This window comes from Amborella trichopoda, chromosome 9 (genome assembly GCF_054954075.1).
Source record: "Amborella trichopoda isolate Santa Cruz 75 chromosome 9, AtrichopodaSantaCruz75HAP2 v2.0, whole genome shotgun sequence".
NCBI classification, from domain to species: Eukaryota; Viridiplantae; Streptophyta; class Magnoliopsida; order Amborellales; family Amborellaceae; genus Amborella; species Amborella trichopoda.
This window is the reverse complement of record NC_142344.1, coordinates 21,393,675-21,409,765: the sequence shown is the minus strand read 5'-3', so window position 1 is coordinate 21,409,765 and position 16,091 is coordinate 21,393,675. Positions and strand designations below refer to the sequence as shown.

At 35.1% G+C, this 16,091-nt stretch overlaps 2 protein-coding genes across 4 annotated transcripts; both read left to right on the top strand.

Moving 5' to 3' along the window:
- The first annotated feature begins 3,362 nt into the window (after positions 1-3,362).
- LOC18436433 (cyclic AMP-responsive element-binding protein) lies at positions 3,363-9,629 on the top strand. 3 transcript variants are annotated; one of them, XR_016040706.1, is made up of 4 exons: positions 3,363-3,532; positions 5,662-5,734; positions 6,974-7,503; positions 9,276-9,629. XR_016040706.1 is itself a non-coding variant. In XM_088846675.1 (2 exons), exon 2 carries the CDS (start codon positions 5,713-5,715, stop codon positions 6,157-6,159), a length of 447 nt encoding a protein of 148 aa, XP_088702801.1. In that variant the 5' UTR covers positions 3,363-3,532; positions 5,662-5,712; the 3' UTR covers positions 6,160-6,428. The 3 variants fall into 3 exon arrangements, 1 of the variants encoding a protein (XP_088702801.1); XR_016040707.1 differs by lacking the exon at positions 5,662-5,734; XM_088846675.1 differs by lacking the exons at positions 6,974-7,503; positions 9,276-9,629 and having other exon boundaries at positions 5,662-6,428.
- A 2,564-nt stretch (positions 9,630-12,193) lies between these two features.
- Positions 12,194-15,035, top strand: LOC148780448 (uncharacterized). The gene is made up of 3 exons (XM_088846673.1): positions 12,194-13,710; positions 13,803-13,930; positions 14,017-15,035. Exons 1-3 carry the CDS (start codon positions 12,885-12,887, stop codon positions 14,074-14,076), a joined length of 1,014 nt encoding a protein of 337 aa, XP_088702799.1. The 5' UTR covers positions 12,194-12,884; the 3' UTR covers positions 14,077-15,035.
- Positions 15,036-16,091: the final 1,056 nt, after the last annotated feature.

The following is a 16,091-nucleotide window of genomic DNA, read 5'->3' as shown; positions in this document are numbered from 1 at the left end:
AACGAAAATTTCAAAGACGATTTGCAACGATGGTAACAGTTTTTGCAACGATGTAAAGGAAGTTTTGCAATTTGAAAGGTTGAGATTTTGGTGAGAGAAAACCAACGAAAGTTGCAAATTTGCAACGAAATTTATGATGAAAATTTGTATTGAAATTGGAAAGGGAGACATACCTTCAATAAAGGAACAACTTACATAGGGGCCCGTTGATTTGGAGTGGTTGAGGGGCCTTTAGGATTTGAGGTGTTGAAGATTGCGTTGAATAATGGTAGACTAGAAATTAGAGTTACAAATTGCAAAGTAGTAGTTCCCGATCTAGCCGAGACAAACTTGGTTCTCATAACATGTGAGAAATTGTATTTCTGTATATTTGAGCCTTAAGTACCATGAAAAATGTGTTTATTGGGTTATAAAGTTGTATACTATTAAATAACATATACAATAAATTATATTTCTAATATAGAGTACACAAAAAAAGAAGGAAAACATTGTACCAAAAAATAATGACAGGTTTCTATAATTTCTGAAAGGGTATGTAGAGAGAAAGGATAGAGAGAGGGTGGGGAAAGGAGAAAGAGTGGGGGCACAGAGAGAGAGAGTGAGAGGGCGAGTAGAGAGTGGTAGAGAGAGGACGGTAGAAACACAATAAGAGAGGTGATAGGTAGAGAGAGTAAGAGATGAGAAGGGTATTTTAGTCTTAAAAACAACAAAAAATAATAGGACAAATTGCAAAAAAAAAAAAAAAAAAACCCAAAGACTACACTTTTTATGCAACTTAATCCTAACTAACCTTTTTGAAAAAAGTTTATTTTTTAAATGGAAACGCCCATCCCCATACACAAATATCATTTTGGTCAGATTTGACGTTGACTTTTGGATCCCAATAGCACATTGTTGGAGCGCACTATCACATTGCCAAAGTGCACAAGTGCCGGACAGCTCTAAGACAACTATCGGACAAAAATTGAGTACTACCCAACTGCCCTTTACCTAACGTCGAAGCCTTGGAATCCAATAACACCAGACTACCTTTTGCAACTGTCGAACCACCCTTTCAATTGTCGGACCGCACTTTACACAGTTTCGGAAGCCTATTGCGGACTGCACTTTACACAATGCCGGATCATGCTGAAGCCCCTATTTTGATGGGATAGACGTCAAAGAGGCATGTATAAAATAAAAAGTAAGAGACGGTAGTTTAGGCATTTTTTATTTTTTAATTCGGTTGAGGGTATTTGCCTATAAAGTGTACTTTGGGTAAAAAAGTGAGATAAAAAGTTAAGTTAGGGTAAATTGCATAGAAAGTGTAGTCTTGGTTGTTTTTTATTTGCATAGAAAGTGTAGTTTGGGTAAAAAAGTGAGATGAAAAGTTAAGTTAGGGTAAGTTGCATAGAAAGTGTAATCGTGGCTGTTTGTTTGTTTGTATCTTTTTTTTATTTATAATATTCTCAAAATAATAATATTGGCTATAATATTAAAAAGTTATTTGGGTATATGAAAATCTATTACATGAAAATAAATTACAACGAAACTAGACATTTACACTATTTGGGTACACTTTAATAATAAGGAAATGGAAAGACATTACCCAATATTTCCCAAAAATCATTAAATCCATTACGTCGGTGAGGGGTGCAAAATCTATAATGAGGTTGACGGGTAATCTTTTACAAATCTTTCGCGTGCATCTCTGCCTTATTCCCGCTTAAAAAAAACATTCCCCTCCTCTTAAGTATACGGGTATTGTATAATTATTAAGGTAAGTACAAAGTGAAAATAGAGAATATGAAAAGGAGAATCTAAATTGATTTGAACAGATGTAGGATGAAAATTTTCTATTGCAATCATAATAAAAAAAATTCTATATCCCCTATCCCCAATTTCGGTTGTAGCCCTTATATGACTCTCCTATAAAAACAAATTTTTTTAATAATCGGTACGTGAAAGTAAAGGGAAATCTAAATTGATTTGAAAACTTAATGAGGGACAATTTTTTACGGCAATCATAATAAAAAAATTCATACATCCCTCTATTCCCAATTTGGGTTGTAGCCGATTGTAGTATAAAAACAAAAGTAATGAAAATAATAATTGGTAATCAATGAGAAATTACACAACACAATCATATACACAACATAATCATCACAAGATATTAGTAAAAACTCAATTGAAATAAGATACATCTTTAGTCTTCTCCAATGCTTCAAAATTTTCTACAGCAATTACTAAACCTTGTAGCTTACTAATCAAACTTTTTCCCATTTTTTAACTTGTACCATCAAGATTTTGATTTTGGTATCATAAATTTATTGCTTATTTGAAATTATATATGGAGACATTTGAAAGACTTCTATAAAAAATAAATAAAAATAAAGCGATCACAATAAAATCATGTTATTCCAATCATATTATTCCAATGACTTATCATATTGAAACCAAAATCTAATCTTGTTAGCTAACACATAGCCATATTTTTCATATTTAGATGGTAATGCATTTTTCATATTCCTTCCAAACATAGCCAAACTGTAGCAATGTATTTCTCAAGTTACATCTAAATACTACCCGACAATCGATTTGCAGGTAATGTATTACCCGTAATATATTTCACAGACAATATATTTTCTGGTATCTGAACAGTATCCGAGTGAATTTGGGAGTATATTGAAATCCACGGTAACAAGTGCCATCACCGTCAATCTATTAACGGACGCTGATAGAGAACGCATGGAGCCCACCACGTGTGAAATGAGCTACTGCAGCCATTTTTTGGACGGTGATAAGGATTTATGATATTACCTCGCGTCACAATAGTAAGATATGGTCCCTCTATCGACCCATCACCATCGACTCATTTAACTCGACGGTGCTGATAATCCTTTATTATCATTAGACGTGGCACCATCAATCATTTGGTAAAGATGTGACAATTTGATTCTGCCACCCAAAACATGAGTGGAGACATCTCAAACAAGCGTGGCCAAACACTCCGGTTCCGAATTATGAGAGGAGACAAAATCTTGAGCCCTGCTGTGCACACGTGGCATCACCTTGCCAATACAAATTCGGCCACGTCATCAACTCCAAAAATTGAACGAACTGTTACGTCTCCCATTGACTTACACTCGACCCACGTGTAACACATCGCGGCGATTAGGCGCGTCTCCCACAAAACATCGCCGATTTAATCGTGAAATGGGAACTTTTCTACGGGTCCCACCGAAATTTCGCTCAAATCTCACGCGATCTATTCGTAACCCCTGTCCGACGTGAGTTTCACTTTTATTTCACTCTCATTTCACATCCATTTCATCTACGCGCTCCCTGAGAGCTATAAATATGGGTCTCAGGGCGGAAACGGTGGACGACTCAGTTGCTTGATCCGGTCGGTGTCAGTGTCCTAAGCATTAGGATTAGGGTTAGGTTAGGTCAGAGTTCGGAGGAGCAGGTGGAGGTGGAGTTCGTCTTTTTATTTTGCTGAAAAATTAGGGTTTCGGCTTCCAGTTCTGAGAGAGCTCGAGTTTTTGCAGAGGTGTGTAGGTTTTGCTGTTGATTCTTGTACTGCTAATATGATTTATGTCCCTTTTGCTGAGGTTCATTGAAATTTGTTCATTTTGGTGTTTTAGTTACTTGGTTTTTATGTTTTTTTTTTTTGTTCTATGGGTGAATGCATGCTTGGTTATAGCTAGATGATGCTGTTGTTTGGGTTTATGCGTATGGGTTCTGGTTCTAGGGCATTAATTTCAGTTACTGTAATTTCAACTTTAGTTGCATGGAAGTATAGTTTTAGAGTTTCTTTTTGTTATTATAGTTTCTGCTTTTTTAGCTGCATGAAAGTGTGGTTTTAGGGTTCATGTTTGTCATTGTAGGATTTTGCTTTTGTCAGGTTTTTGTTTGGCTGGAGATTGTTTCTTATATTATTGTGTGAAATTGGAGGCATTGGGTCTGATTTTAGGGTTTTCTTGTGCAGTACTGTAGTCAACTTGCTGATGCTCAGTTTTGGGTATCTGTAGTTTGTTTTTCTTTCTTTCGTGACATTGAATCTTAATGGGGTTTCTCGTGCATTATTTGTTTGCACTTGTAATTCTTGGTTTGTTTCTTTATCTCCGCAATTGGTTCCGTCCTGCTTTTGTGATATTGATTAGAGCTTGCATTGTGTCCAATTTTTTTTCCTTTTTCCCGCTGTTTGGATATTTCATGCGTCAATTTGAATTTTTCTTTTGTGCTTATAGAGAATTGAGTCAATTGACTCGTTTTATGAGGACTTATAGTGATTTGATGCTTTTACGGGATTATCTTTAATGGGAGGTTCCGACTGCTGCAGTCAGTTTATTTAAGAAAAAGTTTATATAAGGATGCAACCTTATAATGTAGAACTACAGATGCACCTAAAAAATCCATTGGAAAAGGTCGTTTTAATGTTGAAAAACCCTTTGATTGATCATCAAGATGTATGACCATAAAAAATAAAAAGATTTTAAGTCTCAGAAATTGTGCATTTTACAACATATTATCTACACTGTCTATTTTCAAGTTTTTCATATGTTTATAGATCTACTTGATTTTAACTATTTTTGAAATTTAAAATTTTATAATTAGATATAAAAATAGATTTTGAGATAATCCTAAGAACATTTTACATCAAATTATATACCATGATAAAATTTGAAGGTGCACCTTACATCTACAGCTACTGATGCATCTGTATGCCAACTGCACCCTTTCTGAAATAGTTAGTGTTTTCATCTCTCACTCATCTCCTATTTCAACAACACCAATGCAAGATCATAAAGAAACTGAACATGGGATAGGGAGGATTTTTATTATTTTCGCAACACTCCTAGGTGACTGATGTGCCTAGTGTATTTGGAATGAAGAGGATAAATACTTTCATTTTGTTTGCTTGCTTATTTTCTCAAGAAGCTCCATTCGTTCAGAATGAATCAATGGGAGAGAAGTTAGAAAGTGTTGTAGCTATTCAACAAACCAAGTTGACGGACCTGAGTGGGATACTGAGTGCTCCTAGAATTAAGAGGACAAAATGTGTTTTACATCGCCGTTTTCTATCTTGTTTCTTCAAAGAGCATCCGTAGTTTGATCTGTGGCTTTTCTATTTCGATGGAGGACTAATGGAGAATGTGTTTTGACGTTCCATATAAATTTATTCTTCTAGAAAAGTTCTCCTCTATGGCATGTTCTCATCAATATAATTCAAAAAAAGCACTTGTTCTTGATGTTGAGTTGTGAAGATGGAAAGCTGCGACTTTATAAGGCAAGTCATACACACATTCTTTTTCTGGTGAAATTGTCTGGGATTGTGGTTTTAATCATGCTGTTTGGTCTTTGTAAACCTTATAGGTTCCTTCAAGAGTTTTAGAAGGTGTTTGATAGTTGAGTGTGGTTATCATATTGAGATCCATTCCATATTGCATCCTCTTGGATTCCTCTTTACTTTCAGTTTGTGTTTCATTAGCCTGTCTTTGTATTAGAGTACCATGTTTTTGGAGGATTTGACTAACAAAGCAGTATTACGACTTACAGGCATCTTTCTTTGTCATTTTAGTAAAGAATGTAATGGGTTGGCATACACATTCTTTCTCCTGTGTGTACAGTTAAATAAACACGTTTTGATTGACGTCTTTACCGCTTCTTGACCTGCAGAGTAGAGACTTCCATACCTAACTAGTATCTGAAAGCTGAAGCTCACGCAAAATGTCGACCATGGAGGTTTATGGTAAATTGATGAATGCTGCCGAGTCATCAAATGTTATTTACTTATCCAGTATTTTGAACCAGGAGGAAGCTATTCCGAGTCACAAGTGTGATAGAAGGTGTCAAAATGAACATATGTGCGCGAACATTTATCGATGCAAACTGACTGGGCTCACCCACATTTGCGATAAGAATTGTAATCAGAGGATTGTATATGACAACCATAGCTCTTTTTGCAGAGTTAGTGGGCAAATTTTCCCTCTTACACCAGCTGAAGAGCAGGCAGTAAGAGGTGTGAGGAGGAGGCTCGAAGGGGGGGAGAATACTGATGGGTGTGCCTTTAAGCGTAGGAGGGATGCTCGTCTGCATCCTTCACCCTTTGAGAGGTCTTTCACTGCCATGTCTCCAATCTGTAGTCAAATGGGAGATGGCATGGATATGAGCTAGTACTGTACATATTAAAGGACCCTTATGCTTTCTTTTTCTGTACTTTTTTTCGTTTTGATTTTACTCACTCTTGGGTGAGGGATCTAGGGAAAAGAACTTCATAAGATGACCTTGGGGTCTAGAGAGGAACTTTTGAATGGGTCGCTCTGACTCCTGAATAATTTCTAGCAACAACTATGTTGTTTTTTATGTTTCACTTATTTAGGGCTCTGGTCATGTAACTTTAACCAATTCTCGGACATATAGTTTATATTTTATTAGCTTGACTACCTCTTGTTTACCTTATCTTGTATGCATTGTTCAAACTGCTATTTGCTCTTTCTTAAATTACTTCATGGAAGTCATGTATGTATCAATTGAGCTGCTACTCATTGTTTGTTACATCAATCTCTTGTTTGCATTTTTTGAATTTCTGTTTATGCTACTACAACTGGTGGTTTCCTATGCTATCTTATATGTATTGTTGGTGGCCTCTTGTTAATAAGAGTGCAGGTTCTTTCAAATTCAAGAAAAGCCACTTTATGGGTTGAACTGGTAGTCTTCTTTTCTGTTTTTTAGATGAATATTGGACATTTCCTTGTCCATATTGCTCCTTTTTCTCTTTCCATTGAAATGAAATGAGGTGCCTGAAATGTATGTTATTTTGCAGGAGTTCAGGTATATGCATGCCATGGGTTGCGAAAAATATTGTATTGCTGGGACTGAATACTTATATTTTAGTATTATTACTCAGAAGAAAATTTTTGTCATATTGCACACTTTGGGCTTGAAAAACTGCCTATTACTGACAGTCTTTGTTCATGCATCTGTGCAGGCTGACAAATTCATTTGACTTGATTGGAAACCATTGGATATTCGTCTGATTGGAAATTGTATGTAAAACCTATCCTGTTTGGATCTGCTCTATAGGCTCTCTGGCCCATGGCTTACAGAGAAAGGTCGGTTGTTGTGAGCTGTTGAAATGGAATGATATACGTTACTCAATTCAGTGGAAGCGCCATCTTCCGATGTTTATGCTCAAGGAGAGGCCATTGCGTGTTTCTATGTTAGCTTGTGCAAAAGATGCTCCTGGTTGTGTGATCATATTTCAAAGTTGCATGTGACAACTTCCCAATGAGGCTTTTGAGAGACATGAAAGCTCATCCTCCTGCCCTGCTTCTATTGTACTTCCCATTTGAGCATTGCAAGATGCTTGAGTGATGAAGAGCCAGAATACATCATAGAGAAGTGTGAGCAGAAGGCGAGGCTAGGAGATGGAGAGGAAGAAAAAGAATGGGAAAGAGATGTCTAAGAAATATGAAGGAAATAAGAAGCACAACCCCTTAACATTTATTTGGGAAGCAGGTGAGTTTCATCATCTTTTTATTTTGGGGCTTGGTTTTATTAATTTCTTTGTATTGTATTTTGGATTTGGTTTTGTCAGCTCTCTCTCTCTCTCTTTGTGATACACATCATGTAACATGTATTGTGCCTATGCTCATTATATGATTTTTGCATCATCTATTCTATAACTAGTATGCAGCTTTTACAACTAAAATAAGAGATTATTCTAAAACATTGTCACATGCAGCTGTTATGCCTCTTCTAAAAGTTGATCTTGTTATTTTTTTTAAAATAAGAAACTCTTTAACCTTCCATTGTTGATAATAAAAAAAATTAGCTCTTATCATTTAATCTAATTTCACTTTTTATCTAATTCATAAAAACTCACCCATTTACTTTTAATAAACTACTTGCTCAATATTTTTTTCTCGTTGTACTATTACCTTTCTATTGAGATGGGGAGAACCTGATATTTATCTTCCCATTTGGAGCCATATTTTGTAAAAGGGGGGAAGCTTCTTTTTATATTTGCCCCATTGCATATTTGCCACCCATTATATGAGGAGAGAGAACCCATTTATTTACCTTAATATTTGTGTTTGTGCAAGTAACATTTTTACATATATATAAAGAAAAGATTCCATGGCCCAATGGACTTGTACAATCTCAAGTTGTTAAGGATCCCAACACTTCTTTGCATTCATTTTGTTTAATTATTATTTGTTTAATCAAAGAAAGATGATGTGGAAATTCAGCTTAAAAACCCCTCTAGCTAATGAGTTTTATGTGGCTGTGTTTTGAAAACAGCCCACTGTTGCATCAGCTTGACCGTTTGTAGAATCTCTTTCGTAATTTATTATACATCTTGTCCACAAATGGCATGACATTTATCAATATTGAAGGCATTTCTTTTATTTCGGTTGCATTTTTGGTGAGGAAAAAGTTCCATATAACCAATCAACTCTATATTGTACGATTAAGGTGTACTTCAAACATCCACAGGAAAAAGTTGTTCCCACATTGAACTGCCCAACAATTGATCATGTCAACCTCAAGATATATGGACATCAGCGAAAAAAAAGATTTAAGGTCAAAAAATACTACATCTTGTGACATATTTTCTGGACCGTTGTTTTCAAAATTTTTAGTATTCATAGATCTGCTAAGATCTACACTAATTTTGGAAATAATTAGGAAGGAAAATAGAGTTTTAGGCCATTTTATGGGTTTCTGGCACCAAAAGTACATCTTTTAGCAAGATCTAGCAGTGAGACTTGCTTTGATTGTTTGATGTTGATATCTTATAAAAACTGCGCTCTTATGTTAAATCTGAGCGATTAATTATAGCCATGGAAGTCTTTTTTGCTTTTAAATCTATTTCTTATGGAAACATTTGTGCTAGACCAGTTCTTAAAAAGCCCATTTTAGGCAAAAAAGCTAGATCCCTTCATCTATATTCATGTATGCGATCTAGAAATGAACTTGATTCTTGATGAATTGAGCCTGTACTCATGATATTTTTACATTCTGTTGGATTAGGTGAGTAAGTACCTTTTGTGTATTTGAGGTGCTTCATATCATCTGCATTTTTTATAGGGGGGGAAATAGTGTTGATATTGTACTGATGAAAAAAAAAATTTCATAGTGGCTTATCTTAAGGTTTTTTTTTTTTGTTTCATCTTCGAAGCGGGATTTTATTTGTTCTCATTTGCATGACTCTGGTGGTAATATGATGTCCATGTGGTTTCTCTCTCTCCCTCGATACCTGATGTATATATTTTTCTGTTGTTAAGCAAATCAAGCGTGGGATATGTGCTGGTAACGAAGTGGCTGATGCAAGTAACTACAGGCAAGTGCTTTATGTAGAATTGGCTACAGATGCTTTGGAGAGAGAGAGAGACAGAGAGGCACACACTCGTCATTTGAGGGAAGACTGATTGTAACCTTGCGTCTGTTATTTGAAAAATGTGAAATTAGTGTCAAATATTTGTAATTTGAGCCCAAACTGTTATTTGAAGAATGTGAAACTAGTGTCAACTGTTTGTAATTTGAGCCAAAAATATGTGGCTTTTCCGAACTAAACTTTGGATGGCATTTTCATTGTAACCGCATAGACTTCAATCTTATAGGTGGGCAGTTTTAAAGTAGAACTCGTGAAGCATTGTGGGCGAATTCTTATTTTCTTCACTCGCTTGTATAATACTAAAACCAAAACCAGTGTTTAAAAAAACGTCGAGTTGAATCGGATTCGTCCGGTTCGACTCGAGATTCGTCATGGAGGGATCAAACCCTTAAAAAAATCGGTAATCGTCCGGTTTTAGAGAGAACTGGACGATTCTGCACAGTGACTCGTCAATTCACTGTACGGAATCGGCGAGTCTCGTGAAGAATATGGGCTGCACAGTGTTTTTTACGGGATTTTTGAAATTTGTCATTTCTTGATCATTTTTTTTGTTTTTTTTGGCATGTGATCTAATTTACAGGTTTTAAACAATTTTATTCAGCTTTTACACGGGTTAAATGGTTGAGAAATTTGGTGTTTTTGGACCACGAAACTTGCATTTTTAGGGTTGCTGTTTTTCCTCGTGTTTCATGTCAAATAGGGTATGAATCTTTCAAATTTTGTAGGCATTTTGATCTTAAAGGTGTTCATCAAAACCTTTTGTTATTAATTTGTGATTATCGTTGAGAAAAACAAAGTTTTTTAGAGATTGAAGGCTCCGGTTCACAAAATCAAGTAAGAAGTTTGGGTTTTTTTTTTTTTCCGTCATATGATTAATTTCACTGCATATTTTGAAGATAATGAATTCAATTTGTAGGGTTTTTAATCTTTATTGTAACTATTTTGATTTAACATATTCAATTTTATGTAATTTGGTCAATTACAGCATGAAATTTGAGATGAACACAGAGATGTCTATGGAATCAAATTTTCGTTGTTTTTTTTTTTTTTTTTCCGCCTTTTGATTTTTTTTTCATGATATATAAGAAATAATGGGTTCAAAATTTAGGGTTTTGATTCCTTATATTGTTGTTTATCAGAAAATGTACTCAATTGGATGTAATTTATTCACTTAAAGGTGGATTTTTTAGTTAAAATGGCTTATGTAAGATGGTTCTGTGAAGAACATAATTTTTTTTTTTTTTTGTAATCCATGATCGAATTTTTTGTAATACTTGATCGATTTTTTGTAATCCATGATCGAATTGTTTTTTTTTTTTTTTTTATTAATCCATGATCGAATTTTTTGTTTTTTTTTTTTTTTGTAACCCATGATAGAATTTTTTGTAATCCATGATCGAATTTTTTGTAATCCATAATCGAAATGTTTGTTTTTTTTTTGTAATCCATGATCGAATTTTTTGTTTTTTGTTTTTTTTGTAACCCATGATAGAGTTTTTTGTAATCCATGATCGAATTGTTGTTTTCTTTTTTCGTAATCCACGATCGAATTTTTTTTTTTTTTTTGTTTTTTTTTTTTTGTAATCCATGATCGAATTTTATGTAATCCATGATCGAATTTTTTGTAATCCATGATAGGATTTTTTGTAATCCATGATCAAATTTTTTGTAATCCATGATCGAAATGTTTGTTTTTTTCAATCCATAATCGATTTTTTTTTTTTTTTTTTGTAACTCATGATAGAATTTTTTGTAATCCATGATTGATTTTTTCTAATCCATGATCGAATTGTTTTTTTCTTTTTTTGTAATCCACGATCGAATTTTATGTTTTTTGATGTTTTTTTTTTTTTTGTAATCCATGATCGAATTTTATGTAATCTATGATCGAATTTTATGTAATCCATGATCGAATTTTTTGTAATCCATGATAGAATTTTTTGTAATCCGTGATTGAATTTTTTGAAAATTTGTGATTTTTTTTTTTAATCCATGATCGAATTTTTTTTTTGTAATCCATGATCGAATTTTTTGAAAATTTGTGATTTTTTTTTTTAATCCATGAACAAATTTTTTTTTGTAATCCATGATCGAATTTTTTGAAAATTTGTAATTCTTTTTTTTTAATCCATGATCGAATTTTTTTTTGTAATCCATGATCGAATTTTTTGAAAATTTGTGATTTTTTTTTTTAATCCATGATCGAATTTTTTTTTTAATCCATGATTGAATTTTTTGAAAATTTGCTGTACTTTTTTTTTTTCCATTTCTTTTTATCCATGATCGAATTTTTTGAAAAATGATGATTTTAAAAAAAGATGTGAAAATCGTGAGAAGGTTTTAATTATCATGAGGTATTAAACCATATTTTAAATTTTTATTGTTAAAGTTTTTGTTGAAAAAATTGTATGTTGATAGATTATTTATGCAAAAAAATGCATGTTATTATATTTTTAATGTAAAATTGTATTTTTTTTATCTGTTGTTCATGTATTTTTTAGTTGGAATGACTGATGTTAGCTGGCTCTGTGAAGAATTGTTTTTATTATTAATTTTTTAATGCAAAAAATATATGTTCTTGATAATTGAGTTGTAGACTTGTTTGGAGCTTGCGTTTTGTATTATATTATCCTGAATATTTGTAATTGATATGTACGAAAATATTATTGTCAATAGAGGTATTTTGCAATAACAAAAAACAACAAATATGACTACATGAACTACCGCAACATATCATCACTACATATGGTGATTATTTTTCTTTTTGAACTGTCAGATTAATTTTATATTTTTTACGTCTTAAAACAGTTGAATCATGTCAAGATCTGCAGAAGACCCTGCATGGCAACATGATGTCAGACTTGATCCTAACAAAAAAGACAAAATTATTTGTAATTACAGTCAAACAGTGATAAGTAGTGGGGTACATGAACAATATTGTAGTGGGCCACAAGATAAGTAGTGGGCCACAAGATTGAGTTTACATGAACAATATCAGAGGGAACGTGGGTTTAGAATGCCCGATGGGTCTATCTCAGACATACATGGTGGGCCTAGCTCAGATATGCATGGCGGGTCCAGCTCGAGCATGTATGGTGGGCCCAGCTCAAATATGTATGGAGGGGTTGGTGGCAATATGTATAAAGGAGAATCAGATGTTGAAGAAATTGTTTCTAGGTTACTTAGGAGTGCCAGTATTGCAGGTCATGGTCGTAAATACCCATTTCTCTCAAAGCCTAAGTCACAACAGATGACCCTAAAAGGCATGGTTAAAGGTACAAGAAATATGTTGGGGAGATATGTTGGTAAATGGTTCTACGATAAAGGGATTCCCTTTGATGCAGCCAATAACCCATATTTTCCACCTATGGTCAGTGCAATCCAGAGAGTCCGGCCCGGGGTAAAACCCCCGACGACATATGAGCTCAGTGGGCCAATATTAGATGAAGAGGTGGACGAAGTTAAAAAGTGGATTGAAGAATAGAAACAGAGTTGGCCAATGACAGACATTACTCTCACGAGTGATGGTTGGTTGAATAAAGTTAGCAAAAAAGAGTTTTTAAACTTCTTGGCCTATTCCCCAAAAGGTACAGCTTTTTTGTCTAGCAAAGACGTATCAGGGACGAAGAAGGATGCAAACTTCTACGTACGACTATATGATCAGATAGTGGAGGAGGTAGGAGATAAGCATATAGTCCAGTTTATTACGGACAATGCGCGTGCATGTGTTTCTGCGGGCATCAAGTTGATGGATAAGAGGAAGCATCTAGTATGGACCCCGTGTGCTGCACACAGCATCGATCTTACGTTAGAAGAGATCGGTGAGATCAAAATTGTGAAGGAGACTCTAGAGGAAGCAAAGTTAGTATCGAGATTTATATACAACCACTCTAAAATTTTATTTCTGTTTAGAGAACACTCTAAGAAAAAAGAGATAATCAGGCCTGCCATAACCCTCTTTGCGACCGATTACTTAGCTGTGGACTCCATTCGAGAATCTGAAGGTGCATTAAAGAGATTGTTTACCTGCGAAGAGTGGTTAAATAACCGCCTCTCGAAGTCCAATACCGATATAAAAGTGGACAACATAGTCTCAAATAGGCGGTTCTGGTCTCGATGTTCCAGTGTTGTAGAGGCCACTGCCCCTTTGGTCACGGTGTTAAGAACGGTGGATGCTGACAAGAAAGTTACCATGGGTATCATTTATGAAGGTATTGAGAGGGCGAAATCAGCTATTAAGGAGAAGTGTAATTGTGCTAGCAAAGTGATCGAGATTATAGAAAGGAGGTGGAACACCAAATTTGGACGTCCAATTCATTATGCTGGTAAATATATATTTATATCATTACAACGTTTCATTTTAAATCATTTTTTTATGAAATTGTAAATGACATTTTTCTACCTATATATTTTGTAGGTTACTACTTCAACCTAAAATTTTTCTATTTGACACCTGAACAACCCTACAAGATTATGGACGGGGTCGGATACATTATTGCAAGGTTGAAGAGAAGCCATCGAAACCAAGTAGCTGCGATACAAGAGGTATTATTTAATGTTTTGGTAAGAACTTCATTGAGTTGTTATATTTGTATGGAATAATGCACTAAAACGTAATATATTTGTTTTAGCTTGCTATGTATAGGGATGATCCTTCGGAACTAGACTTGCCAGGAATTCTCGAACTATGATGGATCTAGGTTATCCCCTCGCTAATATTTTGTTCATTCATATATTTAATCTTATGAATTATTCTTGCCCTTATAATGCTTTTTTGCATTTTAATCCAACTGAATGGTGGAGATATATGGTACTGATGCACCTCACCTAAAAAGGATAGCAATCACGTGCTCTCCCAGACATGTTCTGCTACTGGCTGTGAGCGCAACTGGCGTACGTTCCAATGGTTGCACACTACTAAGAGGAATCGACTTTATAAACTAGTCTACGCTCATTAGAATTTAAACCTTCGAGAGCGACAAATAAGAAGGAAGCTTGAAGACTATGGGCCGATAGACTTAGACATAATATTTGTCACAAACACAGCAGACCAATGGGTAGTAGAAGAGGAGGAGTCAGTGTTGCACAAGAGAGCGTTCCTTGAGGCTATCGATGATGAAGATCTTGAAGAAAGTGATGAGCAGCATGAAAGAGGAAGCAGCCAGCCAACGTATCCACAATTCGTCGGAGATGTCGATGATATTGCACCTAATGAGGGAGAGTGGGAAGGGGATCTAAGAGAAAATGAGAGAGATGATGATTCTGAGGCCACCCTATCCCAACCATATTATTCACATATCTAATCCCAACAGCAACAGTGTAGGGATGAGCACGACAATGTAGGTGAGCATGAATGATGGACAAGCTTCGGGGATTTTGGATTGAAAACACAACAATACACTAACACTCAGGGATTTGGGAATAGTCAGACGCCTGCTAATATCGATGATTCGTTTTTAGATCGAATCAATGAATTGTCAAACAAATTCAACCAATGGCACCAGCGTGACCAAGAAGAACAACAACGTTGTCTATCATTTTATTTTTAGATCGTATGTTACTAATTTTATGCTTTATTGTAGTGCATGTATGTTGATATACTTATTCCATGATAATTCTATGTTTATCCTTTTGTGTGATGTAAATTAAATGCTAAATAGTAGTTCATGTAGGGAAAGAAATATCAATATTCGCATATTCATGCAAAAACATGAAAATTCTTAATGGAGTACCCTCATTTCTTATTGAATTCCTAAAAAACAATAATTATAATGAATTTTAATAATTTTTTCGGATTTTTTTGAAGCTTTATTCTGACCGATTCACCCGATTCCCGATCCGGATCGTCGATTCGCCGATCCAGATCGGTTTTTTGGGTGTCCGATCCAGGTCACCGATCCGTTTTTTAAACCATTGGCTAAAACTGTTCGCTTTATGCATGACAAGTAGAATAATAAAAAATGAGAAAATTGCAAAAAATCAACTTAAACCTTAAGTCTAACTTTTTTACTCACTTTTTTCTCAAAACGAATTTTCCATGCAAATAACCCCTTAAGGAAAAAATGTTATTTTTTTAGAAGGAAATGTCTCTCTATTTGATGTTGATTTTTGAGCCTCAGTAGCACACTGTCGAAACGCACCATAGTGCACAAGTTTACCATCTTAAGACAACAACCAAAATTGAGTAACACTGGACTACCATGGTCGGAGCGAACAAGTATCGGACCGCCCTAAGATGACTATTGGACCATGTCGGAGTGAACAACTACTTGATCGAAATTGAGTACTGTCGGATCGCTTTTTACATAGTATCAGAGTCTGAAATTGAGTTGTACCAGACCGCCATTTATATAGTGGCAGAGCCTTAGAATCTAGTAACATTTATTGTCGGACCGTCCTTTGCAACGGTTGGATCGCATTTTACACATTGTCGGAGCCCTACTGCTGGATCGTATTTTACACAATACCGGAGCCTATCTCACCTTACACGATGCCGGAGCCTCAGCTTACACAATGTTCGAGCCTTACCGGAGCCTATCTCACCTTACACATTGCCGGAACCTCATCTTACACAATGTTGGAGCCTTATTGTCGGACCGTTTACACAATGCCGGAGCTTTACTGTCGGACCGTATTTATACAGTGTCGGATCCCTTGTTTCAGTTCACATCTTACACAATGTCGGAGCCTTTTTGTCAGACCGTTT